This window comes from Vanacampus margaritifer, chromosome 11, assembly GCF_051991255.1.
Source record: "Vanacampus margaritifer isolate UIUO_Vmar chromosome 11, RoL_Vmar_1.0, whole genome shotgun sequence".
Classification (NCBI taxonomy): Eukaryota; Metazoa; Chordata; class Actinopteri; order Syngnathiformes; family Syngnathidae; genus Vanacampus; species Vanacampus margaritifer.
Window position 1 is genome coordinate 15,470,756 of NC_135442.1, and position 23,513 is coordinate 15,494,268.

Genomic DNA, 23,513 nt, shown 5'->3' on the forward strand with positions numbered 1-23,513 from the left:
TGCTTCCAAGGGTTTGGGATATTGAAATTTCAGCCACATAGCGTAATTGCCTAAGTCATTGAACTTTGAAATAATACTTAGGCAATTATGCTATGTGACCGACAAAATCGCAGATTCAAGTTAGGGTTTGAAATAAGGGTTAAAGTCAGAATAAGGGCTTCAAGCTTGGGTTTCAATTAATATTTTCAAAACAGGTTTGGGGTTTCCGGATAAGATTTCAAGTTATGGTCTCTGGTGATCGTTTCAAATTTGGATTATGGTTCATGGACAGGATTTTGGGGCAATCCACGGTGTCATTTAAATAATAATAATACATTTTATTTATTCAGGACACTCAGGGTCACCTTACAACAACAGTTAAAAACAACAACATAAAATAAAAAATACGAAAAGACAATTCATTTGCTCTATGTCAGATGGAATAGGCTTCGCCTCCTCGCTACCGTGAACAGGATGAACAGAAGAAGAAAAAGGAAGAATCCATGGTTCAAGTCAGCATTAGGTTTTCAAGATTGGGTTAAAGCCAGTGTTGGTGTTTGAAATTAGGGTTTCAAGTCAGGGTAACATTTATTTATTTATGTATTTCTTCTAGACGGCACCAGTGTCCAAACTTTTTAGTGCCCTGTATACTGACCGTTATCATCTGAAGACACATTTTGATAGACTTGCATAGAAAAAAAAGTATGACAGTAAGGACACAGTGCAGTAAAGTCTTGGTGTCGGTGTGCGATGTCGTAAAAGGTGTATGATGAATTATGTTCTCATTGGCACACAGTTGGCCATGTTTTAATAATCTGGCGACCAAACATTACTTTCCATTACTGCCCTTGTTCTGTTACGCGGTTCGGCTGCCACTGTTATGAATCTATTAAGGTGAGCTGTGATCGGGTTAGCGAAAGCTACCAACATGAGGCTAATTCCGATTCATGCCTTTTTAACTAGCTGAGCGTGTACAGGTCGCATTTTATTTTTGTCTTGCGTCATCAAAACATCCTGTTTCAGTGATAAAAATATTTCGGCCTAATACCAAAAAAAATGCCCTCTTGGGCTGTGGACGTGACATAAAAATTTGTATTGGCCTGGTTGGGCCGGTGTCTGATGGTAGATAGTGGCCCATCACAACAATGGATACACCGTTAATCTTGAACCCTGCAAGCCATGGCTTGGGTTTTAATTCAAATGTTGGCAATACTGGTTCGGATTCAACCTAAGGTTTTTAGGTTAGATCTTAATTATGCTTGTCATGTGCGGTACGAATGGGTGAAATGTGAGGGTTTAATTTTTAAATATTGGTGAATCAGGTCACAGCCTGATCTGTGAAAAATAGACCTGTGCGCGACCCGACAGCAGCCACCACCAACGCCCGTTGCTCATTTCCCAACTTTCACCCTGGTGAGATAAAGACGCCTTTATCCGGCCCGCGCCATTGGCGAGATACTATTGAGAGTCCAGAGCGCATCAATTTGGGCCTCAAATGACTTTCACCAGCTGCCCAAATCCTGACAAGCTTTATGTTCTCCTTAAAAAGATCCCTTTTATGGGCAGGAGAAAGGCAGCAAGAATGAGAAATGGGAATAGAGAGGGAGGTAAGTCAAAAAGCTAATGTCTCACTGACACCCTTTTCGTGCACAACAGGGGAAATTTCTGTTCTATAACGGGTTCTAGTTAATTTGAAGTCAATTGGAGAGTTATTAAAAGGATCTGAGTGAGCTGGGCTGAACTTGGTCAAGGGCAATAAATTAACCCTAGAAGCTAATGTCACCTTCAGGCGCGAAGGTCTTTTAAACGGCAACGTGTGCTGTTTTAATGTTGCTCGTTGAGTGAATCCCACAGTCGCAGGTATTGTTTTTTTGTTGTGTTCTTAGCTTTATTTATCCAAGCTTAAAGTTGCCCTTGAAGTTATAGTCTTGCCAATATGTATGCAAATATCAGAAATTATATTAGCTTCATTTCCCTGTTGTTGTCTATATCTGTCTTTGTGGTTCTCAGGTGGCGAGCTTTGTGCTTTAATGCAACGGCGGCGCGCATTACAGCGCAATTTACAGTGCACTCGCTACAAATAAGGTCTCTGTGGGTGGGGGGGGAAAAATAGATACAATGCACACTGCACCAGACATCGGCTGTGATTCAATTTGTTTACAGTGACGAGCGGATGTCAGCAGATCAGCATGCAATCATACAGTGGCACACGAGTTCATCCGGGGTCTGTTACTGAGATCATGTTTAAAGGCAATAATCATGTGTCTCGACATCATTAGCCATTCATGTTATTTTATTTCTTTCATTTGTGACGCATCACTGCCTTTCAGCAATGTTAGCCTAACGAGAAAGATAGAAGACATTTTCTATCAGTTTTGTCTACCATTAGTACGGTATTTTGCCATTGGCTTGTTTTTTTTAATTGCACACTTTTTCATTGGCAAAACAAGGTACTGAGGTTCTATTCCTACTGAGTTATAAACCCCTGCTGCGTGTTAATTGGTCAAGTAGTTTCTGCTTAATTGAATGCAGACTAGAAGTGACAAAAATACATTAATGTTTTTACTATAGAATAAATGTTAGTATTGGTAACATTAGCTTACCATAAAGCATGGTGATTGGAGTTTCATTCCGAAATGGAAAACCAAAGCTGATTGGACTCATTTATTCCATGTCTGTGTTCTTTATTTATTTATTTATTTATGCATGTATTAATTTTTTTAACCCAAAAATTTTGTTCATTGTAGAGTGGCATTTTCAAAATAAATGATTCATTACCTCTTCTGCTGTGGGCACAAAATTGTGCTGCAACTGACTACAAACGTGAATCTACTCAACAAGGTAAAAAGGTAGATTATTGGATTCTTCGTGGAATAATTAGCAGCAAGCGGCCAAATGCCAGTCCACCACCAAAGGCTGCCCCCCAGCAGTCTGGCATTGGCTTTGCTCAGCTGGTGTCGGTGGGTAGCTGCATGGCAGAAGGCCTGGAAGACACAGCACTTGTGTCATTTGCATATGCAGGCGTCACATCACATTTCGTCAAAGGTTGTCTCCTTCTCCCGGCTTGAGTCTGTTTACTCTCCCAATCTCTGATTGTACGCCGACTTTTGTTCTGCACAATTAAGCGCCAACTCCAAGTGGCAGTGCCGATGGTTTTGTGCAAAAAGGCCAGTTACTATGTCATACAGTGGCATAACTAACTTAATGGCAAAAAAATGTAATACGGATAAACAAGGCTACTCTTTTAAAGGGCAAGGATCCATTATTGGGACCTTAAATGAATGAAGATGAACCTTTTTATTTCTTCCAGCCAACAGTTATAGATGGGGCTTATATGAAAATATTAATTTAAAATCCATTAAAAATAATAATTATAATAATAATGGATGGAATTTACAGTGATTTGTCATCATTATAAATACAGTAGTGCCTTGGGATACGAGCTAATTAGTTCTGTGACCACACCTAACTCAATACACTTGTATCTGAGATCATCTTTCCCCATTGAAATGAATAGAAATGTGTTACAGAATCCCCGCATAAAAACAAAAAATTTAGTTGTGTTTTTTAGTAAGGGAAAAATATTACTCTTTAAAGTTGTATTTTATAAAAACTTAGTTTAATAACAGAGAGCATATTTAAATAGACGGTAAAGAATTAAGCAGTTTTTTAATCATGATTTAATGCTGCAATTCAATTTCATTGTGCAGCTCATCCTGGTGTTTCTGCCATGAATAAATTACTGCTTATCGCGAAGTACGTTGAAATTAGGTCACTGCCAATATGCAGCACTCTTATCTTAAGTATGTGCTCGCAAGTCAAAGCAAAAATTTTGTGGAATCATGTATGTCGAAAAACTTGTCAAAGTCAAGTGATGCAACTGTTAAGGATTTTTAAAAGCATAATAAAGTACATTAAAAATATTTAATGTGGTAACTATGTAGTGTACTATGGAATAGTTTGTACTGTAAACACATCCATGACCCTATTCACCATTAATGAGATGCCAACCGATGACGATATAAAGTTACTAACGCTAAATGTATGCAAGAAGATGGAACTTAAAGACAAATGTGCCGTTCAGTGGAAGGACCAATCGGTAGTACTATCCATAATAGACATATTGACCAACCAATGACTCATTGAACAGTTGGTCAGATGCCAGCCAATTACGGTATACAATTTCAACATTTAAATCCCATACAAGACAGCAGGACTAACCCAACCGACCGAGGCAAACTGCTCAAGCTCAACATTTCTTCCGTCGCTTAGTGCTTGTCCATGTGAGGTTCAGTTGGGGCTCTAAAGTTAGTCTTTTAATAAGTGAGGAGTGTGTTCTTTGACCTGCTCCAAGTACTTCTGTTGTGATTTGGCACTTTATAAATTGAATTGAATAGACCTACAGAGTTACCATTCAACAAAGCTGACCAATCCAAAGTGTTTTATGTAGACCGACCAGTAACTGTTATCGAGTGTAATGATGGTAGTTTCTACTAAGAGCCCATGCAAGATGGCAGGACTCAAACAGCAACGCAAATTATCAGTGCTGTCGCCTCTAACGAGTGACATTTAGAATGACTAATGATTCTACGTATGCTTAGTAAGTGTGATGATGGTAGAGAATTTCAGCTTTCAGAGACTGTGCAAGAAGGCGAGACTGAAACCGAAATGCAAAGTATTGGCTGCAACGAGTGATATGTAGACTCACTAATGACTGTACGGACAGTAAGTGCAATAATTGAAAAATAATTTCTACAATCAACAAGAGGCCATGAGGACTTCAAGGGATATGTGTCTTTTGGGTAACTGATCCGACCAGTCAGAGGTGCTGCCTGTAGTGATTGAAATTTCGATGGGCCGGTGACTGCATAGAGACTAAAGGAACGACCTCAAAAGAAATGTGTGAAATACAAGTAACTATCTGTGCCAGTAACTCATTCACAATGGAATTTTACGTCTGACTGAATAATCACAATAATCTCCATTAAGTGACTGTGGATGCAATCTGGCATAAAACATACACCTAACACTGATTTGGCAGTTTTTTTTTCATCTGATATAATCTTTACAAAGCGAGTTGACTCATTCTAATCACTGAATCGGACAGGAAAATTAGAAAGTGAGTGACGGAAAACTGACGAGAGGGTAAATCTTTCCCCCGTCTAAAAATTATCGGTGTTTGGTCCACATTTGCATTTAAATGAGCAGTGGTGAGCCATCAGTGTGGGGATGGCTTGGAGACGGAGAAATTTAGAGCGTTGCAACACAGGCGGGAGAGATTAAAAGGATATAAACTTCCCTAGTGTTATTGCACAGACAATGAGGAAGAACGTTGTGATAATACACACAAATTACAATAACTACAGTGCAAACTACAAGGTCAGACTTTCTCGAATGCTGTTCAACCTTGGATACGTTAAAAAAAAAATGCATAGGAAATAACGGAAATCTAAATAATTCCACAGCCAAACCATACCTTTATTAACAGCACGGGCAGTGTACAGTTAACATTCTTAACTCTTAAGTTGTACAAGTGTAATAGTGTCTAGTAATACTGTTACACAGAGGAGATTGGACTTAGTCATAATGAGCTTTGTTTCCTGTTTTATGTTTATTGTCCCATGATACCCCTTTTCATCACAAAAAATAGCCAAAGAAAAATGTAAAAAAAAACCTCCGCTGTGGAATCAAGTTTTTTGCGTGACTTTTAAAGCATTTTTTCCTGGAAAATGTAGGTTGGGATTTGACGTGAGCAAATTGAACTTGTTTTTCGTGGATGGATGCATAAACGTGACCGATCCTATCTGATAATGTAAGTGTGATCATAATGTTTATACAGTCTATGCCATTTCCTATCAAATCGAATCAAATGGACCGGCAACAGAACAGTAACAGGATGCAGTCATGTAGCTCCCAGACAGCAGAGCTGAATGAAACAAGCCCTTATCTGTCTAATGTGTTCTGACATGATTATCACGATCAAACTTGAATCCTACTTTAAATTTCATTTAAAAGAGACCCAAGGCTCCAACTCTACTTTATTCCTTGACTCAACTCTTGGAGCGGACTAAATCGCCATGACGATGATCATGGGGAGTATTTACATGAATTGATCTGAGATGGCGCCCTGTTTATGAGCTTTATGGATGACAATAAGGATTTTATTGTTGTGAGCTATATAAGCAGTCTTTGAAACGGCAAAGCGGGACGGGAATAATGGAGCTTAGCATTAGCTTGGGTAGAGCATTGAATCGTTTTAGCTGTTTGGCATCAGCTGCTTCAAATTATTCCATTTTACAAGATCTCACAAGAACTGAAAGTTGAGCACTATTTTACATTAGGACTCAAATATTTTCGAGAAACACGAGTCTTAGTGTGCCTGTGCAATCTACCATCACAAGTGTACAACCATTTACTGATACAAGACATTCAAAGTGAACATTAAATGATGAAAACGCTATATTTTATTCAGTACTACATTGTTTTTGTAATGCTAGTAGATCAACCAAGAAAAGTTAGGAAGGGTCTACCAACCGAATTTTTAGTAGTCCTTCAGATCTAATGCAAGAAGACTGACAAACGCCAGACAACATAACATATAACATATAATATAATGTTATGTTAACATATAATATAACATACAAATAAAGACAATGATGGTTTAGAGCAGGGTTCACCAATTCCGGTCCTCGAGGGCTGGAGTCCTGCAGGTTTTAGATGTTTCCACCCACTAGCACACCTGATTCATATAATCATCTTATCAGCATGCCTGATAACGATCCTGATCTTAACTCTTTCACTGCCACTGACGTTTAAAGACGTCAAGTAAAAACCTACGGAGCACTGCCAATGACGTCAAAAGACGTCATCCAATGATTTTTTATTTTTTTTTTGAAACGGGTAGAGGAAACCCTTCCGCATGTCTGGTGAAAGTTTCCAGCCTGTCTGTTGTGCCTAATGACTATTTTTGGCCCCTAGAGGGCAGCGATGACTCTCTTTTGACAAGATCGGGTGGGCGTCAGTAGAGGCGGAGCTAGAGCGTCGAGCAGGAGATGAGAATGGAAGACAAAGGAAAAATGGCGGCCGGTCGCGAGGAGCTCAAGCCCGAGCCGTTTTTTTCAAAGACCAAAAGCATCGCTGAAAGAGCACATTGTTGACGACGATGATCATCATCGATGATGAAGATGAGGGTGGTGACTCCGTGGTTGGGAAGCATTGACGCGGCAGTAGAAGACGTTAGATGGAGCTAGATGGAGGAGGAAACGGGCAATGGCGAGCGTTTGCAAGCAGCTCTACACTTACAAGACGAAAGGCATCGACCAACGCTAAAATAGTACATTGATGACGACGATGATCATCCTCGATGATGATGAAGGTGAATCCGAGCTTGACGGCGAAATTGGAGCCGCTGATGCGGCGGCTATGACGGTGTCGTAACGCGGAGCGCAACCGAGCACGCACAGGCGGACGTTCGATCGGATGACGGAGAGTGCCCCGAGTCCAATGCATATTCATCGGAGGAAGTGTGTACAGTCTGCTACTTGCTTTTTATTCCCCGGAAAAAAAGGCCGTCAAGAAAGTGTAACGTTTGCACGCAAAACGGACCAATGCGAAAGTGAAAGTAAACTGTTGTGTGAGTCCTGGCGTCTCCTTGCACGCAGGAGAGCGTTACAAAAGGAAAAACTGTATTTGAAACATCCACATAATTGTAAATAGTACCACAGTTGCACACATTTGTAAATAGTTTGCGAAATTGTTTTGTCAAATTGTTACACTGTTGAATGGAAATAAACGTATTTTGCAATCAAAAAACACTTTTTCATTGTTGGTGAAAGCGTGAAAGAGTTAAGTATCAGGTGTGTTGGTAGGTGGAAACATCTAAAACATGGTGGACTCTGGTTTGGACCTCGAGGACCGAAATTGGTGAACCCTAGTTTAGAGGTTCTACTTTAAGGTAATATGTTTTTTTACTTGAAATGCGGAATGCAATGTGCTGTTCTAATTTATTTGAAAGTTAGGCTTAATAGGCATGTTCAGTGTTTCTTGAAACTTGGGTCTGTGCTGTTTTATTTGAAAGGATTACCTTTGTTGAGATGCAGGCATCAACATGCAATTTGTTCTAAAACGTACCATGTAGGAGTGGCATATTACGTTTGCTGGATATTTAAGTAATTGATAAACGCAAACTCTATCAAGGGGATAGATGTTTGTTTAAAAGCACTTTGTATTTATGTGTTTTTTGGAGAAAAAAAATCATATTCATGCTTTTTTTTTTTAATGGACAACAAAACATTATATTTTCAAAACCACAAATGTTGTGAAAAACAAAAAAGAATATGCCATTTTGACTTTTTTTTAACAGTTCAACAATACATACAGTACCAAAACACTGGGGACCTGTTCACGTGGTCCCCACCTCTCAGTCAGTGGGAGTTACTGGTTTACAGAACTTAACCAATTAGTAATGCCACCATTAATATGTAGCCGGACCAATGGTTCCTGAGAAACATATAACTCTGACTAAGGCATTTTGCTCCTTGGGATCCAGAAAAAAAATATAACCTGCTTTTAGCTAATTGGATCATAGATGTCATGGTCATTAATTTCAGTTTAATCAGCTTAAGCCTTGGCGTAGGTGCTCTTGTTTTACTTATAACTTTAGAATTATTTGAAAATGATGTATTTGTTACACTCCCTGTCCAACAAAACCTAGTGCCAAATGGCTTTGTAAAACACAACCCAGGCGGCCCATTCTAGAAATGCATTACTGCCTTATGTCATGTTTATTTGGATTTTTATTTGGGTTTATTTGGATGTGAAGGCGGAGAACCTGATAGAGGCGTATTTTAAGACCAGCTGTGAGCAAAAACAGTGCTTACAGCTGTCCACTGTTGATTGGATAGCATGGTTCAAACAGGGCTGATTTGCTGCATGATTGCAGTGGATTTTTTTCCCCCCGTGCGCCTCAGACTTTTATTTGTACAGGCCACCCATTTACTGTCAATTCGGTCCTGTTACCGCAAGGCTTCCGTCCAGCTCTTAGCCACTGTTGAAACTGCATTTTAAGGCCGCCACGGGACATAAGTTGGCCTCAGGCCGAGGCCGGCTATATGCTAGGGCAGGGGTGCTCAGGTGTGTTAGTGAAGAGAAACATGGAAAACAGGCTGGATAGGGGCTCTCGAGGACCAAACATGAGCACGTCTGTGCTAGGGCAACAGTGGGCACGGCTAACTCAAAGTGTAGACTCGAGTCATGTGACTTGGACTCGAGTCAGACTCAAGTCATGAATTTGTCGACTTGGACTTTACTAACAATGACTTGTGATTTCACTGGGACTTGAGGCCTTTGAATTGAAAAGACTTGCTTCTACCACCAAAACAAAAAGATTCAAATGTATGTTAACGAGTAAGTTCCTCTCGGTGTTTGTGCGCGTGTGTGTAAGTGTGCATGCTGGGCTGAGACAAAGCCATTATTCAGACATGTCAGGGAAGCCGCAAAGGCAAACTTCAAAATAAAGCTGACCAAATAATACATTGACACTAATGCAACAGCCTTGGCAAATTTTACTTTGAAATCTGCCTGCATGGTGGCATGAACGCTAGCTTGACTACTTCCCTTTGACATTTTGGCTTGCATTAACAACGTTTTTATTGAAATTGCATATTTTCTGCCGGCATTATCATAATGAAAAAAATGCAAGTTAATTATGCCATCATTGCGCGATACGATACAAGTCTCTGGCGTTTGTGTCTAGTAGCTAACTGTTAGCATTTGCATCGGGTGCCTGGCTACCAACAGTAGTTTGACAGCTGTTGCTTAGCTTGCTTTTCTTATTCAATATTTTGGACCTATGCTACTTTGTAATCCACTCTTCTTTTTTAAACGAAGGGAATGTGCCTTAAATGGCACTTAGAAGTATTTTTTAATTATTAAAAATAATTAAATAGAACTTTGCCTTCAGTTATAGTTATTTTATAAAAAAAAAATAGCTAAAAAAAACAACAAAACATTCAAAATGTCCAATATGGCCATTGCATTACAAGTGCAATATAACGTAAGGCAGCATACGTTGTTATTTTATACATGGACCATGTATAAAATAATTATGTATCTTACACTTAAAGTTGTGTTCCTAAATCGAGACATTTTGAGTTATATATATTTCCAAATTTAATGGACAAAAGCATTTTATAAAAATAAATTAAGACAAAGTACTATTTATCTGATTTCATTTTATTTTATCCAACCCGTGACTTTTATGATCCGTTGCACCACTAGTTGTTTGGGTACAAAAACTATGAGTTTCAACAAAAAAATGAATTGCATTATGTCCAAGATTAGATCGCTGACGGAGAGGCAACAACTTCAAACTTCGTTCAACATCTGAAGTTGCACAAAGAACGGTAAGTAAGCAAATGTCAGTTGTTTATCGGCTAATTATTGTTGCTAGCTGCGTAGTTAATGAAACTGTAAATTCACTGGTAATACATTCCAAACACAAATCTGTCGCACCACTCTGGGTTCACTCCCTGAGTCCCTGACTCCTATGTTGATGGTCACCCGAAAAATAATATAATCTATGATGTTGTTCAAATGACTCGAAAGGACTTGAAACTCAAAGTTTAGGTCTAAATTGATTGAGACTTGTCAGTCTGGACTCGGGACTTGAGGGCAAAGACTTGAGACTTACTTGTGACTTGCATGACTCACTCCCACCTCTGGTACATTGTCATTTATTGTTTGTGAAAATATGTTTATCTTAATAATTTGTGTGCCTTATATGTGTATTGATTTTGTATGCATGTATATAATGTTGTTGTGTGAGACTATTAGATGTGATTTGCGAATATGCAGTGGCACATGTGACAGAAGCTTGTGATAGGGTCCAAAATTTGGAGTTTGTTCGGCGATGCAAGTGTCCAAATGCACGCAAACGCAAATGCATTGGTTTGAGTTATTATGTGACATTCAATAAGGAATCTTTTGCTGCATTATAGTACAAATAAATAGTCGAATAAAATAAGAATATGTTACATGATGCCCCCTTAGCATTTCTGTCCGCACTCTCAAGTATGATTGCCTAGAACCGGCCCTGCCTTTGAGATGGTCGGATGTGTGTGTGCAAGTGGGCGGATACTGAGGAGGAGAGAAAACGGATGTGACAGATCCTTATTAAGAGTTCTTATCAGTATAGATCATTGACTCTCGTTGCGACCTGCGAGAACCCGGCTGCCCGCCTAAGATCTGATAATTACACTTCATTAGAGAAGCAGGTAGTGATGGGGCTTAGAGTGAGAAGAGCAATTTAGGGTGATACAGAGCTTTGTATGAAAAGATGGTGGGGTTTTAATTATGGAGGAACTGATGAGTTGGCTACAGAGACCATATCTGGGTTTTCAAAAATGAAGACATTTTTAAAGGGTGCTATGTATCATAGTCGGTTTTAATTGCAAGGCGTACAGCAACTTGTACATGAACAGCGTGATAGATGCCAGCAAACGACATGATGTTTTTACATTCAGAGTTGACTGTGGAGGTTTTTCATTCAGTTCCCATGCAGCAAAGAACTTATCTGATGATGATATCCCCTGGCATCTAATGATTAACACTCAAAGATCAAACAATCACTGCATGTAAAATCATTTGCTTCTAGAAAGGAGTATAATCTCTGGGTCATACAACAAACCAATGTTGGCCAACTAATGACTGAATAAAAAGCAAATAAGATGCCAGACAACAATGTCATAGAGTTTTGACATTTAAGAAGGCGGGGCCAAAAGACTAACGCTAGGTACCAGATGACTAACCCAGCAAATCAGCTATGTTGCCTCTGATAAGTGACTGATTTGTAGACTGGCCAACGGTCAGTCAATGATGGCATGCAGTTTTAACATTTAGATTCTATTTAATTTAAATGGGGAAGTCAAACCCAAATTTTTTTGGGACAATAATATGTTTTATGCAGCCCCACTAGGGCATTCTGGTTACTATTGCGTGGAATATAAGTTAAGCAGCAAAATCCAGCTGTTATTATCCATCCATTTTTTCACTTGCGGTTGACTGATGATTACTTCAATGTTGCTCAGGTCTCAGGTAACAATCAATGACAGCTCAGCTTTAGAAAACAGGTGAGCTGTGATTGGTCGTTGCCCGAGCCCTGAGCAACTGTTATGTCATCTTCTGCAAGTGGCAAAATGGCCGCCCCCTGAGAACAGCTATATTTTGCTTCATAACTCATATTCAACAAATGTAATATTAATCAGACTTCCACTTTAAGGAAGTGAGCCATAAAGACAAACTTGGACTACTAGGTGACAAACTGACAAATTCTGTGATTTACATGTTGACCGAACCATGAACCGTGACTGATGGTTTTAAATACCAGACAGCGCCTTTTTCAAGCCCCGAAAAGGGAATATTTAGGCGTTAACTCAAGCGACACGCAAACTCTGTCATTGTGTGTTTATGCATGCATGTGGGTACATTTATTCAAGCTACTGGCTGTGTTTTTATTGCCTTGGTGTTGTGTCACATTTGTGTCAAAAACACAATGTAATAATGCTCCGAGGTGCACACATATTGTAGTAGTTTGACAACCACACTGCCCACACCTATGGCCCCCACACATGTGCATTGGTGGTGCACGAACTGCAGAAAAGCTAGCAAAGGAAAAAAAAAAGAAGTGCTGCAGTCTAGGATGCTGCAGTGTAATTCACAAGCGCAGCCGCTCCGCAACATGTGCGTATGAAAGCCTGCCTCACAGTTGGGGCTTGTTTAGGAGTGGCCGAGCACAATCGTTATAAAAGGTGTGATGTCCCAAAGGTGTAGGCAGAATCCTGTGTGTGTGTGTGTTTGCATGTGCGTGTTTGCGTGTGCTTGCACAGAGGGAGTGAGAGATGGTGACTGCAGTGTGCCTCCAGTGGGAAGCATTGATTTTCAAGCCCAGCATGGGGATGTGGGAAATGTCAGCCTCTAATTGAGTTGATAAAACCATTTTGAGTTTCATATCTAAACATCTACAGTACACAAATACACACACATAGTCACACACACAAAAGAGCTCCACTTTCAACAAGCCCCAGTGGGAGGTCTTAGGGGGCCTGAGTGTACAATACCTAAGCTTATGCATCTGAAGTTTGACCAGTCCGACTCACTGAATGTTTATGAGGTTTGTCTACATACATCATTTATACGCAGTCAAGAGTCAAGGCGGCAGTCACACCAAGCGGCAAAATAGTTTGGGGGTGGCTCACTTTTCTGCATGACTTTCAACAACAGTGTCCAAGGCTCAAAAAGGCTTAATAATCTACTTTATATTTTTTTCATATATTGAGAAACTGTCTATTTAATCATGTTTCTAATAGGAGTGGGAATGGCAGTCCAATTTATAATACAGTGTTAGCATGATATTTAAGTGGTGTTTTGTTTTGGAAGCAAATAAGCTGAGATAAACTGTAACATCTAATTACAGAAAGTGTGGGCGAGAAAACTTCAAAAAGCAAAGAAATATAATGACACCATGGATATATACTTGTAGCTGGGCTTTGCACAGAAACAGTATCAGTACAGACATACTAAAGCTAAAGATATGATGCAATGCAATATTGATTTTTTTCCCTCAGCCCTGGTATAACAGCAGTTATTAAACATGTTTCTTACAAAGTACAAAGTACATCATGTAATAATTTACATGACTCTTTTTTTTTTTCTTCTACAGGAGAGCTCAGTATTGTTCATTCGATTTGACATCATCATTGCTCTCCTTTTTTTTTTTTTTTTTTTTTAAAAACCAACAAATCAATTAAAAAAAATTAATAAATGTTTTATTTTTTTTTTTAAATACATATACATATATATATACATATACACACATATATATATATATATATATATATACTTTTTTTTTGTATGTGCGTGTGTGTGTGTGCGTGCGTGCGTGCGAGCGTGTGTGTATTCATCAGTTCACCTAAAGCCCATTAAAAAAAAATCCCATACTAATAATATAATATAATAATAAATTGCCAAATGCAGAAACATCAATGTAAGTTATCACGATGTAGTGGCTCTCGCTAACAGACAGAATTAAGTAACCAGAATTAGGTTAAAAAATTCTATATACGTAGACCATGTTTCTATAAATTTTGATATTTGGTTTTTATTTGAGGCAGATATTTTTTCCATTAAAATGTGATTTATGAGGAGGTTAGACCATTGGTCGATATTCAGAGTTTGTTTATTTTTCCAGTTAACAAGAATTGTTTTTTTAGCGATAGTAAGGGCTACAAGTGTAGATTGAAATTGTTTATGTGGTAAGTCAGTTGTTGTTAGGTCACCTAGCAAACACAAGTTTGGAGATAAAGGTATCCTACAGTCCAAAATAGCGGAAAGTTTTTCTAAGACTTTAGTCCAGAAATACATAACCGGAGTACATAACCATAAAGCATGAACATAAGTGTCTGTAGTGTTTTGTAAGCATTGGAGACAAATGTCGGAGTCTGAGAGTCCCATTTTCTTCATCATATATTGAGTAATGTATGTTCTGTGAATAATTTTATATTGGATAAGTTGTAAATTTGTGTGTTTTGTCATTTTAAATGCGTTTTCACCAACTTGAATCCAAAAGTCAGGTTCCGGTGCTATAGACAAGTCTGTCTCCCATTTCGAGATGGGTAAAGACATTTTATCAGTATATGCAAGTAACTTATATATTTTTGAAAGTTTTTTTGTTGTTGTCGGAGAAAGCTTGTTAATATCTTTAGCTAAAACAGACGGTTGGAGCGTACCCCGAAGTGTTGGAATTTTTTTCTTTATCATATTTTTAACTTGTAGATAATGTAAAAAATTTCCGTTTTTTATATTGTATTTTTGGAGCAAGGATGTATATGATATAAACATATTATCTGAGAAGAGATGGTGGAGATGTGTAATTCCTTTCTGCTCCCACACAGCTAAATGAAACGGTTGGTTGTTAAGTTGAAAGTCGGGGTTATGCCATAGGGGAGAAAGTCCACAGGGCTCCACTTGGGCTTTTGTCAATTCTAGTGCCTTCCACCAGGCAGTCACGGTGGCGGAAATCATTGGGTTTTTAAAACAATTATGGCGCTTAATTGATGTTGTAATAAAGAGTAAATCTCGAAGTCTGAGGTTATTACAATCCATCTGTTCTAGTTCCAACCAACAGTTAGTGTCTCTGTTGGGTTGTGCCCATAGAACGATATATTGTAGCTGGTTAGCTATATAGTAGTACATAAAATTTGGTGCCTCTAGACCACCTTTGGATTTGCTTTTCTGAAGAGTAGATAGACTAATCTTTGCTTTTTTTACATGACTCTAATGCAAAGGTGTCCAAACCTTTTCGTTCTCGAGCAGCATGCAGAAAAATCGAAGGATGCAAGGCCCACTTTGTCATTGTCCGATTTTATTAAATACGCTTAAACCAATCAATCAATTGTATTATAGGCTAGTTAGTTAAGCGAGTTTTTTTATTTTATCGACTGGAAAAGGTGAAAAGACAAACAGTTTGGGATTTTTCATGATTTCGGGGTGCCCCACAGCCCTGTATCCCTTTAGAATAGAGCTGCCCCTGCCCTGAGCAGATGTCCATATTGAGAATCAAAGCAAGAATGAGTAATCCGAGATAAGATGACAATTTTTTTTAACCAGTACTAACTTGAGGATCTTAATCATTAATGCGATATGTTCACAAATCAGACATTGACACAGACAGCAGAAAGTGGAGGAAAACATTTTTGCTTCTGAAACTGAATCTTCATTTATGAAGCATAATAAAGAGAAATGTTGTTACTATTTTAGTAATAAATAGTTTCTTTGCATATCTCAAAAAGCTCTATAAATCAAATTTGTCAGTAGTAGTAGTTATCATCGAGGATGTGTGTGCTGTAACCCTCAACTTTTTCAACACGCTCACACATTTATTTATGTCGAGGGCTGCTTGAAAACGTATGGTGGGCCACAAATGGCCCCCTGGCCGTAGTTTGGGCACCACTTCTTCAATTCAGTACTGCAAACTAGTACATCGCTGAAAAGACATTCAAATATGCTAGAGTCAGAGAGCAGTAATGATTGACACTGACTGATTTATGAATGCATGAATAGTGAGTGAGATTCCTGCAGATGATGGCGTAGGTTTTCCATTCAGATCCCAGTTCAGAATGTTGAAATTATCTTCTGATGGTGTCCCATTGATGTTATGTGTATTGATTGATGTGTAGACCAAACAATCAGTGCATTAGTAGTAAGATTCCAATCAAAAACAGTGTAGGTTCTGCTTTCAGATCCTAGTCAAGATTTTTTATATTTGGATTCAATATAAAGCAGAATTTATTGTGATTTATTAATTAACAGCCAATCAGTAGCGGTGCCCTAATGACCGACTTTCTATTGATTTTTTTGCACCTTTTTAGAAAATCAATCAATCAATAACTATGTTTTAATAACCATAGATTAAAACCTGCTGGTCTCCACTCTATTTGAATTGAACACATGTGCTGCTGCTTGTAAGTACACTGGAGGGGTCCTGCTCTCATTATTAGCAGCGATAATTAGGCCACGTTTCACACATTGCGACATGATGATGCTTTCTGTTACTATTGCATTCTCACGTAACCGCGCTTTTTTTGCGGTCCAAGCCCACTGGTAATTAGCAGCCGTAATTAGGCACACAACTATTCATATAGGGAATGCATGCATGTGTGACTTCCCTGCTAATTAAGAGCATTAATTACAATCATAGCTGTTCCTGTGAGACACCATATCACTCCCAGTCGAGGTTCTTATGACTTTATCTCACCCCACCATCACCACCCCCCACCAACTCACTCTCTTGTATTGTTATGTACTCTAAATATACAGTACACCTGCTGCATACAAGACATGCTGATATTGGGCTGATAGTGGGCCCAGCTTGGGTGTTGGGAGGGATTTGCATTACGTGCTTGTATTTCCTTAATGCAATTTGTAACATACAGCCAGCTCAACCATACTTTGTACGAGTAAAGCCAAAGTTAATTGTTATTTTTCCATTATTTATACCAGGGTGGTCATTTGAATGCATTTCCATGTGTGACTAATTGGTCACGTTCAACAGTTTTAGGGTATAAAAATAAAACATGTAAGGTACAGTATTTTAATGGTAACCATATTCACCAACTTTCTGATTTGGTTAGTGCAAACTCGAATCATAAAAAGTTGCATGCGGGGGGAATCATGTAGAAAATAGAAGAGTATCCTGAGGAGCTTCAGCACAAACATCGCTTCATGGAAAGTTAAGGAGCGTTGCCTTGCCTTTTTTATGAGCTTGATGCGTATTCCTGGTTAAATATCTTGCCTTGCACTTTTTTTTTTTGGTGCTGTTGTGCATCCTCAGCACATAGACGAGTCTGACATCATTTATGGAGCGTTTTACAGTCCGTTCCCAGATGCAACGCGAGTTGTTGCATTTGAATATTGCAGGAGTGTTGCCTGCTGAGGCCAAGATGGCACACACATGCTCCAAATACGTAACAAATGCACGGGACGGAGAGTGCCTACCATAGATGCATATTAAAGATATGGAGTGATATCGTTTTATGAATATTCCTTTTGCAAAATATATGATGAATAATGACTGCACTTATGAAACATTCGTTAGATCATGTTAAATATTGATCATAATAAAACTCACACTTATACTCACCCCTTAATTTCATTTAAGCAGCCATAAAAACACAAATAGTGGTGGACTAGTGATAACAACTAATTCTATCACATTTGTAGCCATTATTCTTCAAATGAGAATTGAATGCACAATTGCATATCGATCTTTTGATGTCAAACTGAAAAGGTTGGCTAGAATGGAACATACTCACACTGCACCCATCATGCACTGCAATAGTTCCTTAATTCTTTGACTGCCAAAAACGTTAAATAACGTTTAGTAAAATCCTACGGAGGAGCGCCAAAGACGTTAAAAGACGTTCACCAAGTTTTGGGGGGGGGGGGGGGGGGATGGGTGGAGGAAAGCCTTGGCCAGCTGTGCTGAAAGTATCAAGCAGATCTAGTTAGTATAATGCCTATTTTTGGCCCCTAGATGGCAGCGATGACTCTCTTTGGACAAGATTGGGTCGGCGTCTGTAGAAGGCGGAGCTAGAGTTTTGAGGGGACAATGGCTGAGGAAGCCATAATGGCGACCAGTTGCAAGCAGCTCACGCTTGAGCATTGTTTTCAAAGACGAAAAGCATCGACCAATGCTAAAGAGCACATTGATGACGACGATGATGATGATGGTGACTCCGAGGTTGACGCCGAAGTTGGAAGCGTTGACGCGGCGGCTATGATCACGTCATAAAGCCTCACCGGCTAGCGATGCTAACGCTGGAAAACGCGGAGCACAACCGAGCACTTCTGCTTAGGCGGACGTTGAATCGGACGACGAAGAGTGCCCCGAGTCCAATGCATATTCATCGGAGGAGTGGGTACAGTTTGATGACGGAGAAGTCACTGGTTATAGACTATGATGCCACCATGAATGGAGCGGATAAGATGGATCAACCACCCGGTATAGGAACTGAAGGACATGAGGAAGCCAGACGTAACACCACCGTAACGTCACCGTATCATGATCCTGAGAGTAGACTTGATGGCAACATGGCCAAACACACACTGCAGTATATACTTGCTATTCCCCGGGAAAAAAAAGCCAGCAAAAGTGTAGCGTCTGCAATCGCAGTAAACTAATGCAAATCCTGCTGCGTCTCCTTGCACGCAGGGGAGTGTTACAAAAAGAAAAACTGTATTTAAAACATCCACACAATTGTAAATAGTACCACGGTTGCACACATTTGTAAATAATTTGCCAAATTGTTTTGTCAAATTGTTACACAGTTGAATGTAAACAAACGTATTTTGCTATCAAAAAACACTTTTTCATTGTTGGTGGTAGTGTTTTATAGAAGTAAAGCACTGTTTAGGTGTGTGGCATCATTCATGGAAAAAAAAGGTGTCAAATTCACTAGAGTGCATGAAATAATATCGTTTCACAAAAAGCTTGATTTCGCCGTATTTTGTTTCAAAACAGAGCATTTGGGTGAAACTAACCATTTTCTATTGTTGATTACTGAAAAACGGAATAAGGTAGAAACAAACTTTTTTTTATTATGTAAGATGAGAGTCCAATCTTTCATTTGGTAGTATGTGTGTTTCCATAGTCCAGACACAAAATTTTCTGTGGACCTTGAAAGATCAGTCAAAATGCTTAAATCGGCTGGCACCCTGGCATCCCTTTTCTGAAAACGTCTGGCAGTCAAATAGTTAAATAGCTCTCAATGCATTGAATTTTGGTTGGTGCAGTCTTAACCAAGCCTCCTCGGATGAGACATCTTCTAAAACAAACAAAGCATTCCAGTTGTGATCAAATCATTGCCATGAATGAATGAAGTTAGCATCTTCTTCACTCGCCAGTTAGCAACAAAGCTTAAAAGCGCTTCTCTAGCCCATTTGAAACCATTTTATGAGGCAGTTTCACCATGATGTCATCTTTAGATTACAACTCACATTAACAGTGTTTTTTTTCTGAATCAGGTCACAGAAAAAGTAAAGTTGAAGATATTGGTTAGCTGATTGGCTAATGTTAGCTTTCTTTGCTGGATAGCTAACTATAGAGACATTAGCCGTTTCTCAATATCAAGACCGCAGAGTCTTGTGAACTCAAAGAACATACTTCCTAAGACCACTAGTGTCTTTGTAATTGGAATGGCAATTTCTGTAATTCACCACAGTAATCACGTGATTAGATTTCAGTTAAAAAAAAAAAAATACAAAAGTATGTCTTCTCCTCCGCTTTCATATTAGTCATTTTGATAGCAGCATGGGATATTTTCCCAGCCAAGTCTTTACAAGTCACCAAACAATGAATCTTTGGTTAAGCTAAGAGACAAGAACAACATCCAGGTATTATATACTTTCTTGGTTTATGCTCACTTTCAATTAGAACAGAACTCAACTGATAACGCTTCACAAGATCGCAAGGATGTAGGAACGAAAAAGAAGGCAAATTGAGAAATAACTTTCAAATCTTGTTTTGCAGTTAGCTTTTTGTCTGGGCATAAATGTTTTGTTTTTAAGTAACTTTTTTTCTGAAATTTCACGCTTGAACTTTCAACACAGCCTTCATTAACTAACTTAAAGTTCCCAAACTACAATTGACCATCTGTCTAATATGCCTGATTTGGATTTTTATATTGTAGGCTGCCAAATGGATTTGCTGTTTACACTGTTGACAAGTGTCCAATAAATTTGCACACAGCGTATTCATATTTAGTGTTTTGAAACCCATTATACAAAATATAGATCACTGACTTATTATTACAAGGTGACTGACATTCTGTCTCTGTGTAAAGACACTTTTTACGCTGCTTTTAAAGAGGACAAAGTCCATCTGGGAGTTTTGTGTCCACTGAGATCATCTCCAAGGCAGGACGGCATCCGTATAACGGAATGCCAAAAGGAAAGACAGCAATGTAAAGTTTTGAGACTCACTTGTCTCTATCCTGTTGTGTTAAAAGCAAATGTCATTAAGTACTGATTAAGTTTGTTGTCTGGTTTGTTCACAGTGGATGGCTGTACAGATTGGTCGGTGGACTACCTGAAGTACCAGGTGCTGCAGGGCGAGCCAGTGCGGCTAAAGTGCGCCCTGTTTTATGGCTACATCCGCGCCAACTACAGCCAGGCTCAGAGCGTCGGCCTCAGCCTCATGTGGTACCGCAGCTCGGGACTGGGCCACAGTGACTTTGAGGAGCCCATCTCCTTCGACGGAGTGCGTATGAGCAAGGAGGAGGACGCCATATGGTTCAGACCCGCCGATCTTCAGGACGTCGGGCTCTACTCCTGCGTCTTACGGTGAGTTGATGAAAATGTGTGGATGATGGGTTGACTCCACAGCTAAACATATATAGGGGGTCTTCAGTTTATGATGATCACGATGTTTAGAGCTCACAAACGTCATACAATATTTACAAACTAGCACTGCGGCTTAAGACCCCAAGATACTTGAACTCCTCCACTTGGGGCAGGATCTCATCTTTCGTGACCGAAAGAACAAGATCCCGGATACAAGCGGCCGAAATGAGTTTCCTCCGCAGGGTAGCCGGGCTCTCCCTTAGAGATAGGGTGAGAAGCTCGGTCATCCGGGAGGGAATCAGCGTCGAGCTGCTACTCCTCCACGTTGAGAGGAACCAGTTGAGGTGGCTCGGGCATCTGGTTCGGATGCCTCCTGGACGCCTCCCTGGGGAGGTGTTCCGGGCATGTGCTACCGGCGGGAGGCCCCGGGAAAGACTACGTCGCTCGGCTGGCCTGGGAACGCCTTGGGATCCCGTCGGAGGAGCTGGGTGAAGTAGCTGGGGAGAGGGAAGTCTGGGCTTCCCTGCTAAAGCTGCTGCCCCCGCGACCCGACCCCGGATAAGCGGAATTGAAGACGGAACGGAAGGGAACTGCGGCTTAAGAATATGGCACAAGCATGCTCAGTTACCGCTGTACCTTCTATTTTTCATGTGATGGTTTTAAATTTGTGGCCAAACAAATGGTTTTAATAATAAAAAAAAAATAGAAATTATGACTACAGCTATGTTACCATAGTTTAGGGATAGATGACGGTGTGTTCCAACCAACAAATTTATATTGGAAGTCCGTCATCAACCAAAGGCTACCTGTATAGTCAAATCTCTGAAGTTAAATGCCACAAAACTTGGTTGGCGGTCTAGGTATCAGGGCAGGTGTCGTAATTTGATATTTGAAAGTCTCACTCTGGGAACAAATGGTTGAGCACATCTAGCATTTAATATTAATATTGCATCAGATTTATATCGCGCTTTTCCAGACACTCAAAGACGCGTTACAATGGAATTGTACATTATTCATGCACTCACACATTCACACTGTGGTGGCGGTAAACTTCTTTAGTAGCCACATCTGTCCTGGGGCAGGCTGACAGAAGGCTGCCAGTGTGCACCTACGACCCCCCCGACCACCAACAAACATTCGCACCATTCATACACCAGTGTTAGTAGCACTGGAGGCAATGTGTGTGAAGTGTCTTGCCCAAGGACACGACGACACATGACTTGGGGAGAGCGGGGATCGAACAGCCGAGCTTCTGGTTACAGAACGACCGTCTCTACACCCTGAACCACAGCCGCCACAATTCATTTCTGCTCATCCATATTTGAATTTTGAAATGGACCAGGTCAATTGTTGAGGAGGTTAAAAAAAGGGGTATAAAATATGTAAAATTGATTCTTTGAACCATATAATAATTAGTTCTTATTTTATAAATGCTTGCTCTGCTAAATAGAAAAAGTTGCCACATATTTTGAATAACACCTGGTTAACTTCGAAAGACACTGCACACACAATAATCATGTTGCTAAAGTACAATGAGTTACCAAAATACAGTGTTATCTCATTCGTATAATGCAGTTAGCAATCTGTATTAGTAAACATTGTTCAATGAATAGGCTACCTAATTGACAGGCTCAATAAAACGTGAGCATTATTATTTTAAGGCAGAATTTGATGATGCACCTAATGGTGTGGCAGTTTAAAGCACATACTCAAGTTATAACTACCATCTGTTGCTATCGAGGGGCGCGATAAGATTAAGATGCACAGTAGTGTCGCGGTAACTTATTAACCTTTGCGGCGGATAACATCCTTCAATAATTGGCTCATTGCAGCTCTTCATTTTGCAGAGTTTTTAATAAACTGGGTTAAAGGCCTCTTACGGGAACCAGAGAGGTTTGAAGTGCGCTCTCTAAGTGTGCCTGTGTGATGGAGAATATGTGACTGATGTGCCCACAGTTTTGTGCAACTAATGAGTGTTTTTTTTATTTTTTTTTAAATATCCTGACTGTGGAATGTTGTTCTTAAAAGTTAGAATTCTGAGCACACTGTAAGTCTGCTGTAAGAAAGTGCCCGGGGTTTCTTAACGCGCCTTGGAATTGCTGGTATTTTTTGTCTTCTCAGATGGCACAATGTGAGAGATTTTCGTTTGAGCTGAAATCGATTGTCTTTTTTGTCAGAGTGTAAGCCTTTGAGTCACACTTGTGACCTGAGCATTCCCCCCCGAATGCTCGTCTTTGTGTTCCATTGCGTAACTCCATGCAGACTTTATCAACCACAAAACCGAGGTGGGTGCACTTCACGCGTCATGCCTTTTAGCTGTACCAATGTAATGTAAAATTTAATATTCATCAAATTACAGCATGTACTTACTTCCCTGTAAATGAGATCCATTATGCATTTTCATCAAAATTTGAATCAGGGATGCTGGAGAGGGCCACAATTTTTCATCCGTTCTACTGGGGGGCCTCAGAGGACCATGTACTTCCTCAAAAGATGTATGAATAAAGGACATTTTAAATATGGACTAAATATTTGCATATGTGCAATATATATCCTCTAATAGATTTAATTCAATACTACATTTCTCAAAGCATGTATAAAAGATCCATTCTTCAACAACAAACGGATTGAACAATCAA

At 39.6% G+C, this 23,513-nt stretch overlaps 1 protein-coding gene across 4 annotated transcripts in view; it reads left to right on the forward strand.

The window, feature by feature from the left end:
* The window catches only part of il1rapl1a (interleukin 1 receptor accessory protein-like 1a), a 245,386-nt gene that overhangs the window by 93,323 nt on the left and 128,550 nt on the right, over positions 1–23,513 (forward strand). For all 4 annotated transcript variants that reach the window (XM_077580324.1, XM_077580326.1, XM_077580325.1 and 1 more), the window contains exon 3: positions 20,589–20,874. In XM_077580324.1, the coding sequence (XP_077436450.1) occupies positions 20,589–20,874 (286 nt within the window). The remainder of the gene's footprint in view (positions 1–20,588; positions 20,875–23,513) is intronic.